The 25,913-nt window shown below is 50.5% G+C and overlaps 6 protein-coding genes across 6 annotated transcripts; 3 read left to right on the forward strand and 3 right to left on the reverse strand.

Annotated features, from left to right (window-relative positions):
- Positions 1-123: 123 nt before the first annotated feature.
- GLRG_08237 (bZIP transcription factor) lies at positions 124-1,281 on the reverse strand (the record flags this gene model as incomplete). The annotated part of the gene is made up of 1 exon (XM_008098922.1): positions 124-1,281. One exon carries the CDS (start codon positions 1,279-1,281, stop codon positions 124-126), a length of 1,158 nt encoding a protein of 385 aa, XP_008097113.1.
- Positions 1,282-9,326: 8,045 nt separating this feature from the next.
- GLRG_08238 (uncharacterized protein) lies at positions 9,327-10,165 on the reverse strand (the record flags this gene model as incomplete). The annotated part of the gene is made up of 4 exons (XM_008098923.1): positions 9,327-9,442; positions 9,532-9,704; positions 9,788-9,915; positions 9,968-10,165. The coding sequence occupies 4 exons, from the start codon at positions 10,163-10,165 to the stop codon at positions 9,327-9,329; spliced, it is 615 nt and encodes a 204-aa protein (XP_008097114.1).
- A 178-nt stretch (positions 10,166-10,343) lies between these two features.
- GLRG_08239 (uncharacterized protein) lies at positions 10,344-11,964 on the reverse strand (the record flags this gene model as incomplete). Its single annotated transcript, XM_008098924.1, has 3 exons — positions 10,344-11,109; positions 11,159-11,564; positions 11,625-11,964. The coding sequence occupies 3 exons, from the start codon at positions 11,962-11,964 to the stop codon at positions 10,344-10,346; spliced, it is 1,512 nt and encodes a 503-aa protein (XP_008097115.1).
- An 851-nt stretch (positions 11,965-12,815) lies between these two features.
- GLRG_08240 (short chain dehydrogenase) lies at positions 12,816-13,910 on the forward strand (the record flags this gene model as incomplete). Its single annotated transcript, XM_008098925.1, has 2 exons — positions 12,816-13,717; positions 13,781-13,910. The coding sequence occupies 2 exons, from the start codon at positions 12,816-12,818 to the stop codon at positions 13,908-13,910; spliced, it is 1,032 nt and encodes a 343-aa protein (XP_008097116.1).
- Positions 13,911-18,367: 4,457 nt separating this feature from the next.
- On the forward strand, positions 18,368-21,356 carry GLRG_08241 (OPT oligopeptide transporter; the record flags this gene model as incomplete). Its single annotated transcript, XM_008098926.1, has 8 exons — positions 18,368-18,436; positions 18,493-19,148; positions 19,214-19,642; positions 19,703-20,136; positions 20,186-20,664; positions 20,735-20,834; positions 20,895-21,097; positions 21,153-21,356. The coding sequence occupies 8 exons, from the start codon at positions 18,368-18,370 to the stop codon at positions 21,354-21,356; spliced, it is 2,574 nt and encodes an 857-aa protein (XP_008097117.1).
- Positions 21,357-23,854: 2,498 nt separating this feature from the next.
- Positions 23,855-24,298, forward strand: GLRG_08242 (uncharacterized protein; the record flags this gene model as incomplete). The annotated part of the gene is made up of 1 exon (XM_008098927.1): positions 23,855-24,298. One exon carries the CDS (start codon positions 23,855-23,857, stop codon positions 24,296-24,298), a length of 444 nt encoding a protein of 147 aa, XP_008097118.1.
- Between the last annotated feature and the right edge of the window lie 1,615 nt (positions 24,299-25,913).

Raw genomic sequence — 25,913 nt, forward strand, 5'->3', positions numbered from 1 at the left:
TGTCTTGTATGATCCTGCCCTTGCAGAATCATATGCCAGAACGCCGTGCCATTCAAGAGATGATGAGAGACTGAATCATTCCCACAGTACCCGGCCTTTCCAGCTCTACAACTTTTCCTATTCTCAATCCATTGAGGCCCCTTGGGAATGCGCCCTCGCGCTATGAGAGGCAACGTCGTCGTAGCCAGAAAAGCCGCTTTCTGACTCGAGGGAGGGCATGCCAGCCTTGGTATCCATGTCGAACATTTTCCAGTCGATGTATTCTCCCCCCCCCGTTCCGTTTCTACAGTCCTGGCTGTGCATCTGCATGCCACCGCCGGCAGCTGAGGCGGATGCCGCCATGCTCGACTGCACCAGGTTCTGTGCGGCCCCGGAAATGTAATCCTCAATGTACGGGCACCCGCAGCCGCCGTGCTGAAGCACCATGTTCTTCAACATCAGGATCTCGCCACGGAGCTGTGCCGCTTCGCTGTTGAGGCTCTTGTTGATGTTTTCCATTACTGCCTCTTGGGTCTGCAGCTCCTCGATGCCTTTCTGCTTCTTCTGCCGGCACTTGTACGCGGCCTCGCGGTTGCGCGCGCGGATGCGGTTCTTCTTGTCGTTGACGGTGCTTGCGCCGTGCCCGTCTGCGTGTTCGTCAACGCCACTAGCCGACGCGGTCGAGGTACGTCGAGAGGCGCTCTTCTTGTGTACTTTCGTAGGTGTCGGTACCGCCGCGCTGGCAGTCTTGGAAGAGGCATCGAAGAGCCTGGGCCGGCCTCTACGACGTTTTGGTGCCTCGCTGGCGTCTTCCTTTTGAGGGCGCTCTGTTCCCTTTGCTGAGTCGAAGAGAAGGGGGTCAATCGGCGGTGCTGGCGGTGAGATGACGGAGCTCGTTGGCGAAGACAACGAGTCTGTGGCATTGCTGACCGGGGAATCGGGCCATCCCGAAGAGCTTTGCGTCGAGGTCGAAGAGTGTCGATCCACCACCGATGGAGGGGCCCCACGGGCCGAGTTCAAGGCCGAAAGTGACACGAAAGCCGACTGCGAGCTACTTGCTCTGGGCTCAATCGGTTGTTGCAGACGTTGCTGCTGCTGGCTGAAGAGGAACTGCGTCCTTTGTTGTTGTTGTTGTTGTTGTTGTTGTTGTTGTTGTTGTTGTTGCCCGTGCTCTTTCTGCTGCAGATTCGTTCTGTCTGTTGAGTTGGCGGAAAAGTTAGGCGTTGGTTTGAAAGATGCTGCTCTGGCCGGTAACCCACTTTGCTCAGATGTGCTGGCACCACTGGCAGAGTAATAATCCATGATTGCCTTTCTCCTATACTGAGCCGGGCTGCGACCGGGGACGAGGAGAGTTTGCAAGGGTGTCTGGCCCTCCCAGGCTGTTGCCCGTATGGTTGGTTAGGCTTGGGTCCTGGGACAGCGATGTTTAGAGCAACAATGCTTGTTGTATGCTACTCTTCTCAGAGGTTGATGGTCGTGTAGGTGAATATGAATGGCTCTTGGCTCTTGGCTCTTGAAGATAGTCCTAAGAGTTCGCAGTGATGAATTGACGACGTGCGGCTTTGCGTAACGTTGAAGTCTGCTAGCAACGTATACATATATATACATAGATATATGCCCAGGATTTTTTCTTTTCTTTCTCTTTCTGGGGGGGCGGGGGGACGAAGGCGAAGAAGACGTTCAATCCTCTTTATGAAGTACGTACAGTCAAATCGAGACCGGGTGCGGGGAGCTGGACTGGCCATGTTTTCGTGACTGCTATCCACTTGGGGGCATGAGCTTGGCCCAGTAGCGACAAGGCAAGACAAGGCAGGGCAGGGCAGGGCAAGGCAAGGGAACGGTAGCCCCCATATGGTGTGGACTTGAGCGTCAGTGCCAGTTCCCAGATTGGGATTTTGATGGCTATTGCAGAGAGTGTTGGGCCAGTCAGAGAGTCCCATGCGAGCCCGACACGATTTGAGAGGGGGGGGGCGTAGTTATTACACAATAATTGCCGAAGAGGGCCGTAGACTGGCATTGTGATATTCAGCAACGGATAGGCTGCCAATACCAGTAGAAGAGGGTCCGGTGGGAGGGAGGCAGCATGCTTGCGAGCCAACACTCCTATGCCATGACGACAACGTATGCCAGAGCGGCGGCGCCCTGCTTTCGTCCGCCAAGTGAGGTCCGGAGCTTTTCTCCGGAAAGCTGAGTCATTTTTATTGGGTGTTACAGTCTGTTGCGTTGGCAGCGTCTAAAACCTATTTTTTAGTCCGTGCGTTAGAAACACTATTATAACCACCCTAGTTAGGGTCACGCAGGGGGGTTACCCTGCTAGGTGGCCACTTACCTATAGATTTATGGATTTTTATGTAGATACTGTAGTGTAAATAGCCTTAATTAATAAGCTTGTTGCTGTTGTTATTACTACTATTATTAAATAATAGCGCTAAAGAAGGGGGTTACTACCCCTAGTAGTAAAGAGGTATTACTAGCGCTACTAGCTAACAGTACTTAAGCCTATAAGGCTGCCTATAAAGGATTATTACGTGTAGTAATTAAGCGCCCTATAGTAATAGCACTAGTACTAGTAGTAAAGTTAATAAAATTAATAATAATTATTAAGACGCTAAAAAAATTAGTAGTAGCTATAGTAGTAGTAAAGAAGTTAGTAGTAGTTATAGTAGTAGTAAAGAAGTTAATAATAACTATTAAAACGCTATAAAAGTTACTAGTAACCTAAGTAACTATTAATAGTAAAGAAAAAAAAGTTAGTAATAGTATTAATAATAATAGTAATAAGCCTACTTATAATAATAAAAAGCCTATATAATAAGTACTATTTATACTAAATCTATTTAATACCTTATTATAAACTTTATTACTATTATTATAGTAATAATAAGTAGCTATTATAGTAGCTACTTTACTACTAACTAATATAATAATATACTTTACTTTTAATCTCTAATTTAATAGCGTTAAATCTATATTATAAGTCTAGCCTTTTTAAATAGTATAGTAATTAATAAGTTAGTTAATAGTAGGTATAATAATTAGGTTAAGGTAAAAGAAGTAAATCTTAAAAGATATAAAAGATTACTTTTAAAGGTAACTTACTAAGTAATACTAGCTTTTAAAGTTATAAATAATAGTAAAGTTTAGTAAAAAGCGTTATACTATATAGGGGGTTAATAATATTTACTATAGTAATAACTTTAGTAAAGTAGATAGGAAATAGCTAACCTTACTATAGTCTAAATTTAGCTAATAACTAAGTAACCTTAGCTATAAGACTTAAGAGATTTTCTTTAGTATAAATCTTATATACTTTACTAGTTTAGTTATATTAGTATTTAGTATGCTATAATCTACTATAAAGTTAAAAAGCAGGTAACCTAACTATAGTAAGTAACCTAACTATAGTAAGCTAATTAACTATAGTAAGCTAATTAACTATAGTAAGCTAATTAACTATAGTAAGCTAATTAACTATAGTAAGTAACTAGATTATAGTAGCTAACTATTACGTATTAATTTAAGAAAAATAGTAATAAATTTAATAAAAGATAAAATTAACTAAAAGAGAGATATAAAAAAGGATTTATAGTATAATCTAATAAAGTATTATAAGTATATAGATTATATAAGTTACTATAATAACATAAGGGTAAGTAATAGTACTAACTAGTATTTAGTTATTACTAAAGTCTACTATAAGTTACTTACTTATAATCTTAAAGCCTAGTAAGATATAATACTTTATTATAAGGTAAATATAACTTTAAAAGATTTACTACTAGGCCTTATAGTTATAGTTACCTAGCAGCTAGTAAAAAAAGATAATACGCCTACATAAGGTAAAGTTATAAGTAATTTACCCTCTATAATAGGATTTAAAGAAGGTAAAAATCCTACTAGTAGGCCTTCTCTACTAACTATAAATAACTTTACTAATAATATAGTAGTTAATTTATCCTTTAGTAGTAAAAAAGTTAGCCTTTTTATATAGTAGTAGTATTAATTACTTTTATAATAGTAGCTATCTCTAATCTAATAGTATTATTATATACTTATTACTTTATTAATTAACCTGTTACTAGTATATTTAGTAAGAGAGACTAAAGTGCTATTATTATTACCCCTATAACCTAGAGAGTAGTTACTTATAGCGTAGTTACTAGAGGTATAAGATTTTATAGGCTAGTTTCTTAAAGTTAAAAGGTAATAATAAGGCTATAAAGGCAGTACTAATATAGCCTTTTAATAACTATAGACCTTTTTATTAAGCCTAGTAGTTATCTAGCGTATACTAAAAAAGTAGTATAAAGAAAAAGGTATACCTAAATCCCTTATTAGCACTATATAAAGGTTAATAAAGACTTTTTTACTTATATAGTAGTACTATAAGCGTAGTAAATATAACTTTACTAGCTCTAACTAATAGTATAAATTACTATACGTTACTAATAAAGTTAATAAAGTTAATAAGGTTAATAAGTAGCCTGTTATAAATACTATAACTAATAAGATAAGTAACCTTAAGAAAAGCAGATTTAGTTAGTTAAATTAAATCTAGTAGTTATAACTATACTAACCTTTAGGCAGTAGATAGTCTTTTTATTTCCTCCCCTATATAACTAGGTAATTTATCTTTACTAATTATTTATATAAGTTAACGCCTTCTTAACTTTATAATACGTAACAAGCTAAATAACTTTAGCCTTAATAAGTTATATAGTAGTAAAGCTAATAACCTAATATATATAGCTAATAATAGGTTATTAATAGATTTATATAAAAGTAATAAAGATAAAGAGTAACGTAATAAGGCTAATAAAAAGTAAGGTAGTAAAAGTAAATAGGTAGTTACTATAGTTAGATTTCTTTACTATTTATTAATAGTTATTTTTTTTATTACTACTTTAATAATAGCACTTTCTTTACTAGTTATAAAGGCACCTTTAATATTACTACTATCTTTATTAATTAATATATTATTAAATAACCCTTATATACTATTAAAGTTAATAAATAAGTAATAAAAATAGCCTTTTATTTATTTTATACTATAACTAACCTCTACTATATAATTATAAAGTAGCTTATTAAAGTTATATAAATCCTTTTTATCTTTATTTTATCTTAGGTACTGCTTATAAAGGAGCTTCTTAAGGTTACTAAATACCTCCTTAATAAGGTTAAAGTTAGGTAAGTATAGTAGTAGATATAATAGTTATATACTAGCTAAATTATATACCTTTTAAATATCTTATTAGTAGTAGAAGCTAGTATTATTTATAATAATAACTAACTTTATAGTAAGAAAGGCACTACACTTAGGTAAAACCTTATTTTAAATCTATACTATAAACCTATTACTATTTGTTATACTTAGGTATATTAATATATTAAAGATACTATCTATAGTAAAAGTAAAAAGGATTTAGTATTACTACCTATGTTTAAGCTTATCTTTTTAATATAGTAATAGTCCTTTTAGTGCCTAACCTATCCTCTATATACTTATATATTTATTAACACCTAACTTATTAATAAATACTAATTACTTTAGGTAGTATTTATAAATAGTGTATATCTAGTTACACTATAGTACTTTATCTCTTTAGGTAGTAATAATATAAATAGACTTTAACGTCTACCTAGCTACGTAAAGCTACTAACTAATTATTAACTTATAAACCTTTATATTAAATTACTTATAAAGGAAATCCTATATTTTTTTAAGGCTAAGGTTATTATAGTAAGTAAGAAGCTTTAATAACTTATATAGTTACTATACTTCTAACTTTATTTAGCTTTACTAACTAGTAAGATAAATTACTACTTAGCTAGTTATTTTATAATAATAACGCTATTACTAGACTATATAGGTAGTATAGCCTAGCTACTTAGTAATCTTTTTATCTATTTTCTTAAATAACTTAAGGATCTATACTATTTTCTTTTGCTTATCCTTATTTAACTTTAGCGCTATTATATTTATTTAATATAGTATTTATTTAGTAAGGGATAGTAATAGTAGGTAATAGTAATAAGGTTATTATAGACTTTACTCTCTTTATATATATATTACTTCTATAACTTTATTAACTTAGCCTCCTGTTTAAAAGGCGTGCTCTTATAGACTGTTATAATAGGGAATAAACCTATCTGCAGGGCAAGTGTTAAAGAGATAATTAGATATATAGCTAACAAGTGGCTTTATATAGGTCTAAATCCCCTTATTATTATTGTTGTCGCTAGTATGCGCGACTTTAAGTTGTTACGACTATCTAATGTTGGGTAATGTCGATTTTAGATCCTGTCAGCCAAAAAACGCGAATTTGCATGGGGTTGCATTTGTGTGGCGCGGGTGCACGGACTGAAAAATAGGTTTTGGACGCTGCCAACGCAACAGACTGTAGTGCCGGAAACTCTTCCGGGAGACCAAAACGCCTTTGCTGAGCGGGCCACACGAACTCCACACCTATCAATGTGACCTTGGACCTTGACTGATCGGCCGGGAACCACTCCCTCTCGACAGTCTCTCGTTGGACCAGCATCCCACTATAATGGAGTCGTTTGCCAGTAACACTTCGTCTCGTCCACTCAGAGGCCTGCCATTCCCATCCCATCTCATCCCCTGTTTACTGAGAAACACCAGGATACTACCGAGTGCTACGAGATACATACACTACCTAGTAGTGTAGCTAGCAATGGCGGCCTACATCCAACGTGTGGTGTCTCTGCCAAGCCCCCGGCGTTCCGAGCGACTCCGGTTGCTATCATTGGACAATTCCAGCAGCTTTGTAATTAAAGTGCGGCTTGCCACCAGTGGCAAACCTGTAGGTGGTTGACTTGAAAACTGTGAGGGTATTTGCGATGCCCGTCACAAAACGCGACAATGAGCCACATTTCCTCCCCGCGAAGGACTCGTCAAACAGGCTTTGGCCTGACATCTGCCGTCGCAGCCACGCACGTCTCAGCCCCTCTCCCCTTGTGCCCCTCGCCTTCAACAACTCGGTAGCTGAGCATTTCGTCTTTTTGGCCGTTCAATGTTCCCCGTATTTGCGTCATAGCACATCATCTCATCCCATGTTCCATACAAGTCAGAGGACGTGCAGGTTGGAGCGAACTGACCATTCAGAGGTCAAGACCGGCTGGGCACTCCCTACACCACTAAAGTCCGATGGGCTTTTCAAATCTCGGTCTTTGAAATCCCATACAAGTCACCGCGTGTCTTTGGCCACTGCGGCTTACGGTAGCGGTGTCCGGTTGCCCGAGTTAACTCCCAGCAGGCTAGCAGGATTCGTGTGTGCACCCATCCAGTCCTTCTCCTGACAGTATACGGATACCACATCGACTTTTACACAGACAAAGTCTTGCATGTCAAAAATCGGCATACAAGGTTTTTTACATTGTTCAGATAGCCTACTAATAACCATGTCGCGATATCTTCACTGACCGCTCTAAATTCCAGTCAGTCATCGGCTTGGCGCAAGAGCAATGACCCATTGTAACCCTGCTCATCGAGACGCCGACAATCTCGCTTCTGCATTGCATGGTCCCACAAGACACCGATGCTCTCTATTCTTTCGTCGTTTCTCCCTTTTCCGTGGACTGGAAGCGATACGCGAGATCGCGAGTAAGCTCACCAAAAGATGCTATATAAGAGGCACTCAAAAGAGCCGCGAAGCGAGGGGATGGAGGCATTGGGGGGCGTTGGTTCTTGTCTTCTTCTCCTTGTGCCGGTTGTTAGCGTTGTATCCGGCCACGCAGGGTTGCCAGGTCGCCACACCTTAAAACTCGGTTGAGCTTCCCGGTACTATCTACTACCTAGGTATGTATCTGTACGTGAGAAGGGGATACCTCATTCACTCTAGCAAAGTCGATGATCTTTACCCCTTTCATAGCCTCTGCTACCTACCGACGAGTTATGCCGCCCTAACCGGACCACGATGTTAGCGCACTTGCACACCGGACAACCCGTCCTAGCGCCTGGGCAACCCATCTCGCGCGCCCGGAGACGAGGCCGTTTCCGTTAGGTCCATGGGGAAGCCACTTACCTATACGGATACCACCTATACCTATGAGAGCTGTAGATTTAGCGAGTCCACTTCAGGAAATTCCCAGAGGATGTCGAGCGGGGTTCGCTGCTTCACGGTCAAAAGCCTCCGGGTGACACTTGTGAAAACCCACCCCTGTTTCTCGTCTTCAAGTCTTTGATGAACTTCGCGACCGCAAACACGGCCGAGGTTTGATAACTCCATCCAAATGATATCATCCCCCCCTCCCCTCCACCGTAGGTAGCCGTGCGTCCTTTAGTACGCTCGTCAGTCTTCCGTCTCAGGCTCATCCCGCGCCTTTCGTAGCCTAGCACACCACGGAACCAGCAGACATCAATTGTCAGAGGGTTGAGGCTCTACACAGCGTCTACGAAGCAGCCGCGGGCACCTTTATCGTTTTGATCTGACTATCCGGTGCACCCTCTATCTACCTCCGGCCTGCTCGCAGACTCAGCCGCTGACGTTCAGCAAACCCTGTTGGCTAGCTTACCACTTTACCACTCGCCATCACCATCGCTGGTCCGTCCGGCTGCGGTCGTGCCAGCGGATGCTGTACCCTGTGTTTAAAACCCTATCAAAAAGGCGTACTTGGGTCGCTGAGTCTCATTGGCCGGCCCGAAAAGGGCAACCCGGATCAGACGGATCTTCGTCCAAGAGGGGCGGGGCGTATCTCTCAGGTTCGTTCTAGGGCTTCTGTTCCTGATCAATGTTGGGGTTTCCAACACGCGCCTTGCATGACCATAGATAGGCTCCTGGGGGACAGCGTTCCACATGCCGCGCGCACTAAGCGTTGCCCAGACCGCCTACCTGGCGCCAATTGCGGGTGATTCAAATTTATTCATCGTAGACGAGACATGACGAACCAGGCTCGGCCCGATCAGCTTCTCGTTAGGGTGCTATCCGGCCCCACCTTGATGTCACTGTTCATCGATCCAAGAAGTGAGAATCTCTCAAGCGCACCGTAGCTGACCATGGTCGACGAGGTTACACATACCACAGAGCCAAATGTTGCTTTATCCGTGGCCATCCTCAGTCGAGCGTCGCCTTGGATGATCAGGACATCCCAAGAGCGGCAGTTGGCATTGGGGTCTTTGCATAAGAACCCCGGCAAGTCTGCCGAGAGATGTTACTTCATTCAGCGCTTGAAATATTGAGAAACTACGGGACCTCACGGGATGCTGACTGCATATGCGGGGTCACAAAGAGAAGCCCCGGGCCGGGAGCTCTTTCACGTCACAGGCGTCCTAAATGCAACCTACAAACGGTAATGGGGGCGGCTGCCGCGGCCTAGATTTCTCCTTATAGCAGGCCCAGTTGCGGGTGGCCGTTCTTGAAGACGTTTGCGGGATCAAGCTTTTTCTTGACCTCCTCCTTCAGCCTAGCCACCGTCCCCTCGCCGTATGTGGCCGCCCAGTCTACATCCGTGTCCGAACTCAGGTTACGGTACCCCTAGGGCAGCGCATGCCGCTGCTTGCACAAATCGTCCAACATGTCGTCCGCCCACTTTTGTACTCCTCGTACTCAGCTGCCTGCGCTGTGGCGTCGACTATGCCTGCTGAGATCGCCGCGATGCGGTCCCTCGTGCGCAGCGGGTAACGTGGCCCCAGTTTCTTGTCGAGGGCTCGTCCATGAGCGGTGTGGATGACTGTTGCGCAAGCTGCTCCTGGAGGCGGATGGCTCCCAAACACGCTGGTCAGTTCTGGCGTATAGTATCCAAATATCCCGAAACGAGGGTGCCAATGGGTGTTGGTGGGCCGAACTTGGTCAGCACGTCACCGGCCTCTACGGCGGGGAATCCGAGGAATCCGGCCAGGAAGCCGGTCTGGGGATAAAGCTTGATTTGGATCTCGACGATGCCAAAGTTGCCATTGCCATCGCCCCTCAGAGCCTAGAGCAGGTCAGGGTGGTCGTGGGTGTCCACGGTTTTGCCTTGCGAGGACGACACGTGCGCCAAGGATTGCGCTTGCATAGCCGTATCCTCCGCCGAGGGCCCAGTCTGCGATGCCTACAGTCGGACGCCAGTCATTGGGCGTGAGGAGTTGGTGCTGCTGCAGGAACTTTGAGAGCTTGAAACTCAGAGCTGCGGAGACCTCGGCCTCTGTTCTGGGTCGGGTGATGGCCAGAGGTTGTTGTTTCATGCTCGCGTTGAGGAAGGCCCGGAGTTATTTGTAGCCCTCGGCGGACAGAGTGTAGAGCGACAATTTGGGAAACCTCTGTCAGATGCTTGGCCAAGCTTTCGCATACTATGTATTGATTCGGCTTGCGTTTCGATTGTTTCCGGTATTCTCAAGCACGGTACTCGAGAAAGCACTCGCTTCAGCCGTATGTCTTGAAATTGACGACAGTGGTCGAGGACCGCCTATTGAGCAAAGGCCCCTCGAGAGGTATTTGAGCAACGTGCAGTACAAGCTTCTGGAAGACCTTGACACCGGTTGGACTGTGGACCATGTCCATCCACATGACTTGCTCCAAGCTTGCCTTTGCTTCCGGCCACGTTGGGCCGAGAGAGTCGCGCAGGGATGCGAGTTTTGGCAACAGCCATAGATCGTCGGACCCGTCGAATACGGATATTGCGCCAACGACGAGTGCCCAGGCAAACATGAGCCGGACGGTAGTGGTGGACAATTCTGATACGTCAAGGTTCTGGCATGCGGAGCGAAACTGACCAGCCAAAAAGGTCAATTCGATCTTGGCCCCTTGTACCTTTAGGAAGAGAGTGGTGATGAAGCTGATCATTCCAAGACGGAACATTTCGGACACACTGCTCTGCTCGATTGGATTTAGGTGAAGCAGGCGATACTGAATGGAGATCATCAGGTTCTGAAAACCATTGGGGTCGATCTTTCGTCCCGTTTTGACGAGGAAGTTGGCCAAGCGGGAGAAGTCGTGTAGGTCCTGGAAGACATTACCAATCCGGCGATCAGTCGAATCCACAAACAGGCGAACGTCGCTCAGGTGTCGGTCGTGTTCAAACCCGGTGGGCGGATTGCCGAGCATGGAGGCGAATGCAGACTCCCACGAGATGTTGTCCCTGTAGTATAAAGGTTTCTCCCCAGTACATAGGCTCCAGCCAATGTCGACGCTGCTCGACGTCAGTTATGCTCGATACGGCACCCAGATCATCCACTCACCGACAAATCTTGACATGCAACTGTAGGTTATGCCGAAAGCGCTCGATGCCGCCTCGTAGTTGGACAATGCGGCGCATGCCTCTGACATGCGCGGCGGCACTATCACGGTGTCCGAAGACCTCGGACACCATGCACATGGAGACAACCGTTGCAATGGTGGAGTCGGCGAGAGCCAGGCTCTCATCAGAGATGTTCCGGTTCAGAAGGTTCAGCGCTTTCCACACGTGGAAGCTGGTTCGCTTGCTCGTTTCACCACGGATGGAGTCGTGTAACAAGCAAACAGTGAACAAGATGGAGTGCATGAAGGCAGCGTCTGAAAACAGCCAGTAGAACCATGGGGTCTTGCTATCGTCGAACCTGAGACACCATTCGACTGGGTACATGGTTTCCTTGATCGCTCCGTAAACTGCCATCATGTCTCTGAGCATCTATAACAGGGGGCGCGCGAAGGGGCAGGGCCACTCACACTCGAACAGCATGGCTCGGGAGGCGGCGTCGACCTCTTGGGCAAACTGAACCATGTATATGTCGTTCGGCACGTGATACACTTGGCTCCTTTCTCGAGAAGGGTCGGAAGCCTTTCCTGTGACCCGTACAGATGGAGGCTTTGTGTTCCCAAGAGAAGCTCGCCTATTCTTGCCTCGCATAACATGGCTGCGGATCAGCTTCCGGTCCTCAGAATTGGGCTTCCCGGAGGTGTCGGTGATAACAAAAGCGAAGCCTTTGTTGGCTACGATGATGACATTAGATGCAAGCGTCTCTGCTGGCCTCGAAGGAGCCATACCTGGGTGCTTTTGGGTACCCATCTTGACCCCGGACGGACTTGAGCCAGTTGAGACGAAGGAGGACCTTGGTGTCGTCCGTCCCCCGAATGGAATGGCGATTGACAAGCCAAAGACAGGGGCAGATGCCAGGAACGAGGGACCGGGCCCAAAGACGATACGTTGATAGGGCCCAGGGGCAAGCCCAAGTGAGGCTTCAGCAGCAAGCTGAGACAGGCGAGAAATACCGTTTGCCTAAACAGGAAAACAGTTGATAGGAGCAGGTGAATGGATGGATTGGACAATGGGGAGAGAAGACTTGAGGTCCGACACTTCTCTCTCTCTCACTTTCGCTGGGCTGACATGTAAGACTCCGGCTTCCCGTAATCGATTGTTTCCCTCTTTCGGCCTAGCGGACGTCTGCTATGGACTATAACCCCGCCTAATCATGTGACTATCGCCGGATTTATGGGTCTTGGCACCGACCGCGCCCCGGCTTACTCACCGGTTCCCGACCGATGCCCTTAACTGGTGTCCTTTTCCTTTATAGGAAACCAATCGCTTTCTGTTTTGGGGGAATAGTCGAGTCTATTCTCAATCATGGATAGAATTTCCCCCAATGCCTTCGCCCATCGTCCGCAGGGCAGAGCTGACTGCGCACAGCCGGCGTGGGGCTCGGAATCGGACTTGGAGACGCCATCACTCGTGATGACAGCAATGCTGTCGCACGCACAGTCTATCTTTTTCTCTATCTCTTTCCCTCTCTCTCTCTAGTATAAAAAGGGATCAAGTCGTCGACAATGGGCTCCCAAGTGTGTATACTCTTCGACACATCGCAGAAAGCATCGGCGACAGAGAACATCCAACTTTCAGTTCATTAACATCTTCCGTCCACCATGACCAGCTCCATCGCTCTCACACCTCTCGCCGGGGGAGGCGCTAAAATATTTCTCGCATCTCAGCTTTGCTCCACGCCTCTCATGCCGCCCAAAGACCTCTCTCTCGCAGGACATACAGCTATCATCTCCGGAGCCAACGGCGGCTTGGGCTTGACTTGTGCCGAAATGCTGCTAGACCACCATGTGTCCCGACTCATCATCGCCGTCCGTTCGATAGGGAAGGGGGAGGCTGCGGCAGAGACGCTCAAGAAGAAACATCCCGCCGCTAACATCGAGGTCTGGGCCTTGGACATGATGTCGTACAAATCCATTCAGGCGTTTGCGGATCGCTGCTCCACCCTCTCTCGGATCGACATCGTCATCTTGAACGCCGGCATGGTGACAGGGACCTTCAGTCTCTCACCCCATGGCCACGAGGAGATGGTCCAGGTCAACTACTTGTCGACCACACTTCTCACCGTCCTCCTTCTGCCCATCCTCAAGTCGAAGAAAACCGCTGGGAAGGCGAGCAGGTTGACCGTCGTCAGCTCGGGCTCCACGTTCGGCGCCAAGTTTCTAGAGCACGACAAGGTACCATTGATTGCGGGAATGGACGACAACACCACCTTTGATCCAATGGATCGATACCAGACGTCTAAGCTCTTGGGCCAGCTCACCATCACCAAGCTTGCATCCTACGTCCCTAAGGAGGATGTGATCCTGAATATCGTGGACCCGGGCCTGACCAAAGGCTCGGGGCTCCATCAGCATCTTAGTCGTGCTCAGCAGGCTTTCATGGGGACAGTCAAAGCCTTGACTGCGAGAAGCCTGAAGGAAGGCGCATCGACATACATCGATGCCGCGGTGCTCAAGGGAGACGAGACCCACGGCAGCTACCTGATGGACTGGAAAATTCACCCGTAAGTTGCCTTCACAATGAACCCAGACTTCCTGACCCAGGATACTAACAGAGCGTAACAAAGTTTCCCCGCGTTTGTATACACGCCAGAGGGAAGGGCTTGCGCAGCCCGACTATGGGACGAGACTCTGCAGGAGCTGGACTTTGCCGGCGCACGCTCGATCCTTCAATCCATGCAGTCGGGCCGGCGATAAGAGAAGAAGTGCTTCTTCTCCAGGCCTTTTGCACCACCAGTGTGGGCTTCTTTCCACATGGTACACGGGACGCGATGGGTTGTATGCAGAAAGGTTACATACAACTGCAGATACACTTGGGTCTCAACACAATGGGTTCGCTGGTAGCATGCCGGTTGGATGATTCGATTAGCGTTATGGGGTTTGGTCCACAGGGATTTGAAGTATTTTGGTCATTAGAGCGTTCATTAACATATTGCTAGTGATAGGGGAGGAAACAATAATGCTGCATTACTTTGATAGAGCGGCTGCTACGTCACTGATCGTAAAAAGGTCCTTGATTCAAGTCTCGTCTTGGACCTCCACGCCGCAGTCCAACAGAAGTACCCGTTTGTGGCAAGTCGCCATCGAGAAGTGGCCGAAACAGACACGCATCCTGCACTCAGCTCCAAAACATGGCAACGACGGCTGTGGAGTGCTCATCACACCGCTTCCATACGCACACAGCAGATCGCTGGTCAGACCTAGTCTGATAAGATGCAAAAAGACGCCAGAGTTACGCAGGTGGAGGCGACCTCACGCAGCGAGGTATATGATCGCCTGGTGCCTTGGGGGTGGTTGTCAGCAATAAAGATATCTCTTGACAACCCTCCGCGGTCCACGAGGGTCTGGCCTCGGTACTTTACCCAAGTAAGTGTCAAGGGATGACGGACGGGGGTTTCGTGGGCCTGATCGATGGTAGCCCGGTAAGAGACACCGAAATCGCCGTAGTGATGATACTTGTTCGCGGCCTCAGATAAGGTATGGTCGGCCAATCATATTGTTTGACATCATTCAATATAATCCCAGTTGTTGAAGTCATCATTTCCTTCGAATCGAGATCAGATCGCAGTTGAGAGACGGCAGCACACGACACCCACCCTCTCGACGGCTGCTCCTCATAATCCTTCCATGAAGAAATGAAGCGGCGAAAAAGCCATTTTGGGCCATGCGCCCGTACGACTCGTAGCTGCATGCCAAGGTCTGCGATAGACAGGGTGCCCTTGAGGGTTGTCGACGCATCCCAGACCAACACGCGCTAGCGACGCAGCGACGATATCGACCAATTCCAACGCCGAATTTCAGGAGCGAAGCCGGAAAAGATAAGGGCGAAAATCAACACTCGCAGGCTACAGCGCTCTCCTCCCTCCCTCCCCCCCGAGGCTCCCAAGATTTTACCAAGGCGGCAACATGCGCCCAGACGGAGCATTGGTATCGCCAAGTAGTAACCAAGAAGTCTTTCACGGCGAGTTGCGCGCCATCCCGTGTCTTGTGCAAAGCTTCGTTTTGAGCCTCTCATGTAGCACCTACGTCCAATCGTCCGCTCCCTGGAACTACTATGCAGACTGCCAGACGATGGCCTCGGACTTTGTTCTGCCGGCCAAGGCAACAGTGCGCTTGGGCGAGTAATCAGACGCGAATCAGCAGGGGAACATCGCCAAGAAACTATAACCGACCTTCACGGACAAGATTCCAGGTACGGAACCAGCTCTGGTGATGTCCTGGAATAAGTCCCCAAAACGGGGAATTGCGATGCCATCAGACGTGGAGTCGCGCCGCACAAAGGTCCCGGGCGTGTCTTGGCAGCACGCTTTAAGCATCTGCAGGTCGTACGGGAAGAGAGAAATAAACACCAAACTGATGAGGGATATGAGTACGGAGTAGTCACGCGCCTTTTGCATTGGGTGGCGCGACAACGGTACGGTATTATGGAGGCAACGCAACAGCGTGCGCCCACCAATCGCGACGCCGAGATATAACCTGCCGAAAAGAGATAACCCGAGGAACATCAGTCCCGGTCAGGGTTAAACCGAGGAAATGTGGTCTTGTAGGACGGGTGGGTGGTTGGGCTCGGATTGGCTGGTGATATGTCCCTGCAAGCCAAGACGTCAGTGCCCCAGAGGCATCGATATGGTTGGTGGTTTGTCATATGCCAAGATGGACGGTGCCCTGAGGGAATTCCGCCATATTCAAAGGACCCTACGGCCTATAGCCATGTAAGACGAGGCGGGGAAAACCTTGTCCGGGTTTTTCTCGAGCATGGCAAGGCGCGGAACCGACTGCCTGTCTTTCGAGGTCGACAGCAAGCCTAACCAGCGGTCCTGATGGGGACAAACCCAACCGTTGAATGGAAAACGAAGCAGGATGGCCGATTCACCGTAGAACCGCTGCTTGGCCCGCAAAATAAGCAACCTGCTGACACGAGGTAAGGGTTAGTGGAGGGGTGAGCAAGGCCTGTCTGTGGTCGACAAAAAGACCCTTCCAAAGCAGAGCACTGCATTGCTCACACGGTAGGCAATCAAGGTTAATCAACTTGCCATATCAGCAAGACAATACGATACGACTCTGGCAAAATCCAGGCTTGTGAATGGCCAAACCAGCCGCACAACCAGGCGCATTGCGGGTAATTAGAGTTGGGGGGATGGAGCGGAGAGTGGGGGTTTAGGTGGAACAGGGGGTTTGTTCCGTAAGGGAGGACGAATAGATTGGAACGAAGGCGGCAACCCACGATGACTGATGGGCTCTGGATAGATGGACGCTCGCTCCGCGCGTTGGAAGATGTAATGGGTCTCCTCAGAAGCTACTGACATTGTCGCCACCTCCCACTGCCATCGGTGGTGTGAATGCTTGGCGTAGCGACGAGCTCTCGGAGCAGATCTCTTGGACGTTTCTTGTCCTTGGATGGCACGTCTTGGACGTCCTGGGCACATGTCGTGTTGGTCTTGGGCAGCAGGCTTGGAAAGCTTGAGGGTCTTGGAACCGCTCAGCGGGGAGGGCGAGGGAGGACGCCAGCTGCCCAGGGTCCTTCGACCGTGTGTGTGTGTCTGTCTATCTTGAGTGCGCTAGGCCAAATCCGAGTGGCGATTTCGTCAAACACCAACCCGTCCAACCGCTCATCAGAGGGAGGGGACGGTCAACCTTCGTCTACCGTCCTTCTGTGCTACGGATACTTCGACACCACTTCGATGACACTTCCCTCGGCGCAGGCCGCCCGGCTGCAAAGACCACCGGGGCACTACGTTGTAACGTGGCGCGTCAGCTACAGCCTCGCTGCATCCCCCAGGTTTCTCTGACTCGCCTGGCGAATGAGCCAAGGCGACACGGCAAGTGGCCGTGGACCGTTGGACAGGCAGGTCCCGGTGATAACGAGGCCCTACTTGGGCCAAGCGTGTTCTCCAACGGTTTTTTCCAATAAGCTCCTTTGAAAACCCAATCGACAGTTTGTGAGACACGGCCTGCGGGTAGGCGGACGGGCGGGCGTGAGTGTCGCACCACTACGAATCCATCGTGATGGCGAGCGACGCGGGTGAAACGCAAAAGAACCAACGCCGGCCACCTGATTGGCAAACTCGGGCTTGCAGCCGCACTGATTGACGCTTCCAAAAGTTCCTCGCCGAGACCTCGCATACCTTCCTGACTGGAACAAGCCGCTCCGGAATAGCAGTGCTTGGCAAAGCCAGTGGAAGCGCGCACTCGATGGCCTGAGACCAAGATACCCGGCGTGTTGGGAACGTGTACAGTGTATCCGTATCCGCATAGAGTGTGACATCCACGGTAAAAGCGGTAGCATTCGCAGCGACGGCTAGATATCAGCTGTAAAAATGTCACCCTTGTAAGAGGCCGGGGGTCCCGTCTACAAGTGGCCCCGTAGGGAGTCCAGATGGTGGAGGCCGGAGAGAGGAGGAGGGGTGGAGGGCTTCTTTTCCGCCCACGGCATGCCATGCCATGCCAGGAAAGGCGGAGAGAAGACGATCCGCCTAGGCCCTCGGACAACTGTCTGGAAGTTTGGGGTTCTTTTGAAAAGCCCGCCTCATGCGTACCGGGACATGTGCCGCGATGATCTGGCCGTGTTGGTATCTTTCTGTCTCGTCTTCCTCTTACGATATGTCGCCTCAACCTACCCTATACCGAGGGCCGTGCCATCGATGGAGTGCGCCCAATAAGGGCCATGTGAGAATGCAGATTGATCCTCTTTTAGACCATTTGATATCGGGCTTGTCGAAATGTAGAAGGTCAATACTACGGCCGCAGTATGGGGGGGTAGGGAGGAGGGGGAGGGGGCCGTCCAACTCGGTTCCAGCCCCGGAACACCCTTGCTCACCCATGTTCAAGAAGGGAGAAGCTCTGCCCGACATCCCAGTTCTTCGAGGATTGTCTGGTGGCGATGCTGCAACCCTCGTGCAATGGTCCCTCTCTGCATGCCCGTTGCCAAGCCGTCGGGAACCTATATCTCCACTGCCGATAAGCACACAATGTAACTGGAGAGCTCACCGCGTTGGAAAGGCATGTTAAAAGGCCGAGATGCCCTCGCCCCTCCTCAAGCCGGACGCTCCTGTTCTCGGTCACTGGCAAATCTCCAGCCTAAGAGTTCACGGGTTCAGCAAATCGGCCTTCCATACCTTGTCAAGAGGTGAAGAGTACTGACCCAGCGCAACATCATGTCCGACATCCGTGAAGAACGGCCCGCCGCCCAAGGCGGCGTGGTATCGAACGAGAAGACCGCTCCCGTAAGTCCCTCGAGCCTCCTCGGCTCTGACACATGTGCTGATGCTTCCTCTTTCAGTTCGTCGAAAGCCACCCTGATGGCGCCGAGTACAATGGGCACGTCGAGAAGGACTTGAACGTCACCGAGGACGACCTGCTCGAGGCCAAGGAGCTCGCCTCGCAGCTGTCCCTCGAGGAGGTCCGCGAGATGATGTTCAACGTCCACAAGATCCACGAGAAGGACCCCAACTTCCCGCTTGTCATCATCGAGAAGATCGAGGCGTTCCTCGCCAACGACGACGTCTTTGAGAACCCCGAGAAGCACGAGACCCTGATCCAGGAGATGAAGCTCGAGGCCGCCCTCATCACCGGCAACTCTCCCTACGCCGAGGTGCGCGCCGTCGTCGACAACCACGACGACCCTGCCATGCCCGTCTCCACCATCCGTGCCTGGGTTATCGGCCTCATCTTCTCCGCCCTGCTCGCCTTCGTCAACCAGCTCTTCTCCGTCCGCTACCCCTCCATCACCATTCTGGCCAACGTCGCCCAGCTGCTCGCCTACCCTGTCGGCAAGCTCTGGGAGAAGACCCTCCCCGATGTCGGCTTCACCGTCGCCGGCCAGCGTCTCTCGCTCAACCCCGGCCCCTTCAACCGCAAAGAGCACATGCTCATCACCATCATGGCCAACGTTGCCTACAACATTCCGTATACCAACTACATCATCTGGACCCAATGGTGAGTTGTGCTTTCTGTTACATGTCCTTTCAGGGCTCCGGGTCTTGTGCTAACCCACCTTCGAGGCTGCCCAAGTTCTTCAACCAGTCGTACGCCGCCAACTTCGGATACCAGCTGCTCATCTCACTCTCAACGAATTTTATCGGTTACGGACTTGCTGGCCTCTGCCGTCGTTTCCTTGTCTACCCCTCGTACTGCGTTTGGCCGGCATCGCTGGTGACCATTGCCTTGAACTCTGCTTTCCACACGGACAAGAACCCGGCCGTCGACGGCCCATTCCGTAGCATGTGGCGCGTCAGCAGGCAGAAGTTCTTCTACCTCGCCTTCGCGTGTATGTTTGTGTGGTTCTGGTTCCCCAACTACCTCTTCACGGCCCTCAGCGCTTTCAGCTGGATGACCTGGATCGCCCCCAACAACCGCAATCTCGCGACCGTCACGGGCTTCAACAGCGGTCTTGGCCTCAACCCCTTCCCGACCCTGGACTGGAACATCCTGTAAGCATCAGCCGCCGAAGCCCCCGCCAACACATTTGCCTACTTACTAACACGATGCAGCTTGTACGACAACGCCGACCCGTTGATGGTTCCCTTCTTCTCGACCTTCAGCAAGTTCCTCGGCACCTTCTTCTCCATGTTCGTCGTGCTGGCTATCTGGTACACCAACACTTACAACACGGGATACCTGCCCATCAACTCGAACAAGGTCTACGACCACTTCGGATCCCTCTACAACGTGTCGCGTGCTGTCAACGAGCACGGACTCTTCGACAAGGAGGCGTACGAGGCCTACTCTCCTCCTTTCCTGGGAGCCGCCAACATCACCATCTACATGTTCTTCTTCGCCGTCTACACGGCCACCATCACCTATGCCGCACTGTATCACCGTCATGAGATCGTCCTTGGCTTCAAGGCTTTGATCGGCAGCTTCAAGAAGGATAGCGACATTGAGAAGGACCAAGTCCTCGACGTCCACAACCGTCTCATGAAGGGTTGGTGTTTCCATCTCCCGCTTCGTCATATGCCGCTAACGTGATCCAGCCTACCCCGAAGTGCCCGAGTGGTGGTACTTGTCTGTCTTGGTCGTGGCCGTTGCCCTTGGCTGTGCCGGCATCGCTGCCTGGCCCACCTACACCACCGTCGGTGTCGTCTTTTACGGTATTATTCTCTGCCTCATCTTCGTCATCCCGGTCGGCATCATCAAGGCCATGACCGGTATCGAGGTCACCCTCAACGTGCTCGCCGAGTTCATTGGCGGGTCCTGGGTGGAGGGTAACGCGCTGGCCATGAACTACTTCAAGTCCTTTGGCTATGTGACCTGCGCGCACGCCGTGTGGTTCTCGAACGACTTGAAGCTCGCACACTATGTCAAGATCCCTCCCCGCCACACTTTCTGGGCACAAATGCTTGCCACATTCGTCTCCACCTTTGTTTGCTTGGCTGTGATCAAGTTCCAGATGTCGCTTCCTGGTATTTGCACCGAGGATGCCAAGTTCAAGATGACCTGCCCCGGTATCAACGTAAGTCATCCAAGCCTCGGCCCTCCGTTACCCTCCCCCCCTCTGTAACTCTAAGCTAACAAGCCCGAAGACTTTCTTCACCGCTTCGGTCCTCTGGGGCACTGTTGGACCTAAGAAGATCTGGGGCGCGGGTGGCCAGTACACTGCGACTCTGGTCGGATTCCCTCTCGGTAAGCTCTACCCCTGACCGTATTCCTGGCCGTACCCTAGCTTACTAACCCCTTCGATAGGCGTCATCGTTGTCCTCTTCTTCTGGGGTCTCAACAAGGTCTTCCCCAAGTGGAAATGGGTCCGCCAGATCCACCCCGTCGCCATGATGTACGGATGCCTCGTCTGGGCTCCCTACAACATGTCCTTTGTGTGGCCCTCGGTTCCTATTGCTTATTTCTCTTGGGTATACCTCAAGGGTCGCTTCCTGGGTCTCTGGTCCAAGGTGAGTTGTCGTCGGCCCCCGGCAATGGCATCCCTCAAGCTAACGTTGTCCGCAGTACAACTTCGTCCTTTCCGCCGCCTTCTCCTGCGGTATTGCCATTTCCGGAATCGTCATCTTCTTCGCCCTTCAGTGGCAAGTCGTTGAGCTTGAGTGGTGGGGTAACAGCGTCGTCTCCGAGGGTTGTGAGGGCAAGCCATGCCGTCTTCTCACCCTCCCCGAGGGCGAGTACTTCGGCCCCCGCATCGGCGAATTCCACTAGAGGAATGACGAGTTTGCATTTCGTGCTTTCAAGTTTTAGTAGATATGACGGGATGAGGAGACTTTGCCTTTGGAGGTATACTTAGGAAAGGTGTTGTGAATGGCGGATATAATGATGTGAAGGATGACGAAATACCCCCCTACGTTGACTTATAATGTTATCAAATATGTCAATATATACTCGAACATGGTCTTTCAGATGTATGGCTTCCTGACAAGCCGGTGTGATTCATGATCTCGATGCTATTGGTGATTGTACGTCGCTACGGCTAATGACCGGCGGAGTCTCTGGGTTACTCGGGCGGCGCTTTGGCCATGGGAAGTATTCAGGCAAAGAGGTGTGATGCGGTCAAATCCCGCATCTCATGTGTAGTGACGAGCCGAGTAAAGCTGGCCATCTCAAGAACGTGTCAAGCAACTCTCACCTTAACGTGCAGGGTCTGAAACGGATGGCCATCAAAACAACGGACAAAACATTGATTCAACGTCTTATGACGGCATTAGTATGCCCCAAAAGAAGAAATAGTTCAGTCGAGACATTCAATATTGGACAGTGGTGGGTGGTGTCTTGTTATAGAGTGGACCGTCGTTGAGGCCAAATTAACCAGTGGAGCTAACTGAGAATGAACTATACCAAAGCTGGTTTGCTGACAAGTTAACATAGAGCAAAGCCCGATGACTTCGTGGAGGCCCTGCGGTGAGATAGGGCTTTTGGCCAATAAACTCGCTTGTGAACAACATCAGAGGACAAACGTCCGCCCGTCTGACATTGTCCTTCGGTAACGAAGTCCACCTAGGAATCACCGGCAAGGCAGATTTGGCACCACTCCGAAGGGCCTCTCCCAAGACCGCTTGTAGTGCCTGGCTATGGTGCTATGGAGACATTTCATTATGGAATTTGACCTGGTTGAACTTTGCCCAAGACTGGGCTTTATGAAGCCACGTATTGGCAAGTCCACCAGCCAGACCAATCGCGTCTAATAAAAAATGGCATGCGGTCTTTACTATCAACAGCAACCGCCGCCGCGGTCCGAGAAGCAACACCCTCTCCTGCTACGGGAGCCCCGCGAGCCGTCCGCGTTCCCCAGCTCGCAGACAGAGGGCCGGGACGCGGACGCGGAGGCGGTCGAGGACGTCTCGTACGGCGGTGGTGCATCATCGTGCAGGTCTCCCCACCGCTCCGGCTGGTGCTGCTGGTCATCGTCCTCCCCATACACGGGGACGGTCTGTCGCTGGACGTCGTGCGCATTCAGACCAGGGACCTGTGCCGCCAACGCCGCGCCGTTCTTTTATAGGTCCATAATTGCAACACTCCTCCCCCCCCCCTCCCTTTTTTAATACGTAAAAACATGCAAAAGAATTGGTTCGCGGCAAGCGTCGGTTCACGAGATGCAGATCGCGGGGAAATGGAGCCGCCCCTTTTCTCGGTGTGGAGATGCCGGTCCGGTCCCCCCAAAAAATAAGGCCGTAGCATGTACGTAATGAGATGCTCGTTAAGGGTTTTGATCAAGTAATGAATGGGGTTTATTCCTTATCCTTTCAAAGACGTGGATTCGCGGGGAAATGGGGGACGGACAACGTCGGTCAACGCATGTTGATATTGCACTGCCGACGCTTGAGCAGCAAGCCAGGCTGGATGGGGAAAAAAAGAGGCTCACAAGAGGGCTCCAAAAAGGACCCGTAATCCAATCCTCAGTCTGGCACGCACCAGGCACAAATGAGCTCCTAGCGGTGGAAGGTGGCTACATTTTCCCATTGTGGCTTGCGGTTTCACAGAGAGGGACAGCAACGGCAACAGGAATCCTTGTACACACATACGTCTTGTAGCTCAGGTCCAGTCAGCCATCTGGCCCCTTGGGTTGCCATGGCCTAGGTACTTGCGGAGGTCCTCCAAGAAAACCAGCGTCCAGACTGACGGGACCCGAGAGTGTCTTGACCTGCTGCATCAACAAGATCCCTACCCAATATAATTCCTTCATCCGCCGCCATGTATCACCGGCATCACGGATTTCCCACCAGAAGACTAGGTCCACAGTGGCCGGTCTCTCGCGGCCTGCCCGCCTCGTGTGGCTTTCACCGGGTGCTAGTCGGAGCACGAGTCACAGGTCTGGGGCCGCACACACGCAAGCAGCGAGATGATAAGAAGCCGCCGCCATCCGACCGTGTTGCTAAATCTGTCGCAAAGCCCAGTAGCAGCGCCGGCCTGGCCGTCCCTCCCGCTGCCTGCTTGCGGGCGTTCAGCCCTGGGACTACTACGTAAGGCCAAAAATTCCCGTCCTCCTCCCCCCCTTTGCAGCACGGCATCGCCTTATCAGTGCAGCAGCCCTTGGCCATGCCATGCTACGGTGATCATCAAGCCTAAGCCCTTCGGCGCCTAGGAGCGGCAGCGGCATCCCTCCTGTGCGAACGGCTGGCGGGCTGGCTTCCCGCTCGTCGCCTTAGCCATTGCAGGACAGGGCGTCATCGTCAAGGACCACGGTCGCCCTGTCTTCAGCTTCGATGGCCGAGAAACTAGGCGATTCGGTCGATACCCCCTTGGCGCTTGTGCAGATGTCTCCGACCCGACAAAGCCGCCCTTGCAGCGCGCGCCTTAGAACGCGCATTCTTCTTCTTCTTCTTCCTCCTCCTCCTCCTCTTTTTCTAGAAGCTTCTTCTAGAAGGTTGGCGACGTCGCAGAGCGCAGGAAACCACAACACGACATCCCAGCCCACCCCCTCCTCGGAAGCCAACACCCCGAGCAGTCAAAGGACGTCGATCGCTCACGCAACAACGGCTGCCTGGGCGGGAAAACTCACGAAACCCCTTGCTTCTACTTCTGCTTCTACTTCTGCTACTCCTGCTGCTACTCCTGCTGCTACTCCTGCTGCTACTCCTGCTGCTACTGCTACTGCTACTGCTACTGCTACTGCTACTGCTACTGCTACTGATACACGCGCGAGGTAATTTCCCCATGACAAGTTGGTTCTGTCGTTGGCGCCGGATAAGTATAGATCGTCTGTTGATTGGAACCCAAACTCACGCCATGTTGGCTCTCAATATCAGCTGTTCTGGAGAAAGCGGCAGCCGCTGCGACATTGCACCAACGGTCTACAGCCAGGGGGGCAATAATCGAAGCGGGTCCTTGATATCCACAAGAACTAGGATTCGGTCTGTCCGAGCCTAGGAGGTCACCCCGCCGGTCCATGCCAGGGAAGCCTTGGAGAGTGGGAGAGATAAGAACCGAGAGCTGAGGCCAACGCCTAATACATGTCGTTACGTACGAGAATCGTCTCGCGCGCGAATGGGGGGCCGTCGCCGGGCATTCCTCTATGGGGGCCGTCGCCGCGTTTCCCCAGAGGAATGCCCGGCAAATCCAATCCGCCACCTCGGATTGTGTTTTGTCGGGGCTCTTTACGAACAAGTTGGCGCTTCTCCACCGCTGCGCGTCGGAAGGGTCGTGTTTTAAAAACCGGCGCCCTCCAGAGTAGTAGTGTAGGTCATGTACCATCATGGCTTCCATGCAGAGAAGCTCACCCCTCAGATGCGATGTTACGTCTTCTGGCGGCGCCAATGGCGTGTTCTTTGACATGCCGCGGCAAGGATCCAACGTCCCGAGTACCTAGTGTGGTGCCGACCCACTCGGTCTCCGATAATGGAATGTGGTGATGGTGATCCGTCTCTCTCCCCTCCCGTCACACCGTTGGTTGGCATTGGTTGTTTGCCGAAGCACGGCTAAAGCATGGAGAAGGTAAGACCGACTGCTTCAGCCAAGGCTGGCGGAGAAGGGCCTATTGCCGCATCGAGTGATGAGGGCCCCAAGTAATCTTGGATACCGGGTCGTCTACGAGTGCCGCCCCCCCCCCCCCCCCCCCCAATGTGGGTTATTTCTTGTGCTTCTCCCGAGGATGGAGCATGCTCGGTCGACAGCGTTGGCGCTGCAACCGGAGACGGGGCTGTGCACATGGACGACGGTGGGAGCGGACGAACGCCTTTGGAACCCATCTTCAATAAGGCCTCCAAAAGTGCATAGTTTATGCTTATGGCAATTCCCGACAATCTCCCTTAAGGGGTTCGTCGGGCTGACAGCAGTTTGAGGCGGGTGCCGCAGCAATGTACTATGTGTTTTGCCAGACACAATCAACTGGGCTGACTCGAGGCAATCCAGGCCAGCCACTTTGACTGGTGAGTGATGACCGAGTCGTGCAATAACACTCCGCGCCCCCGCTGCGTCGCGAACCATAGAGTGCAGTGTACGGATACTAGTATCCGTAGTGTAGACCCAAATTCGCCCTGGCGGTGTCATCCCCGGCAACCCCCCTCTGTGCGACACATACTCGTCGGGGCGAGCTGGAAGAAGATACACTCTTGGTTCGTTCCCCGAGTTGACCCCCAGTTAGACTGGAGCACCCCTAGGTTGCTGGGGGTATGGGTGTGGCAGCCCCAAAGGACCCGCATGACGATGGTGTCTCTGGGCCACTGGAGAGAGCTGTGCAGATAAGCGTTCCGTCCGGAGCGACCGTCTGTCTGATATAGGGCAACACAGAGAAGAGGCGCATGCCTCCATACCAACAACGAGCGG

Source organism: Colletotrichum graminicola (genome assembly GCF_000149035.1).
Source record: "Colletotrichum graminicola M1.001 genomic scaffold supercont1.37, whole genome shotgun sequence".
Lineage (NCBI taxonomy): Eukaryota > Fungi > Ascomycota > Sordariomycetes > Glomerellales > Glomerellaceae > Colletotrichum > Colletotrichum graminicola.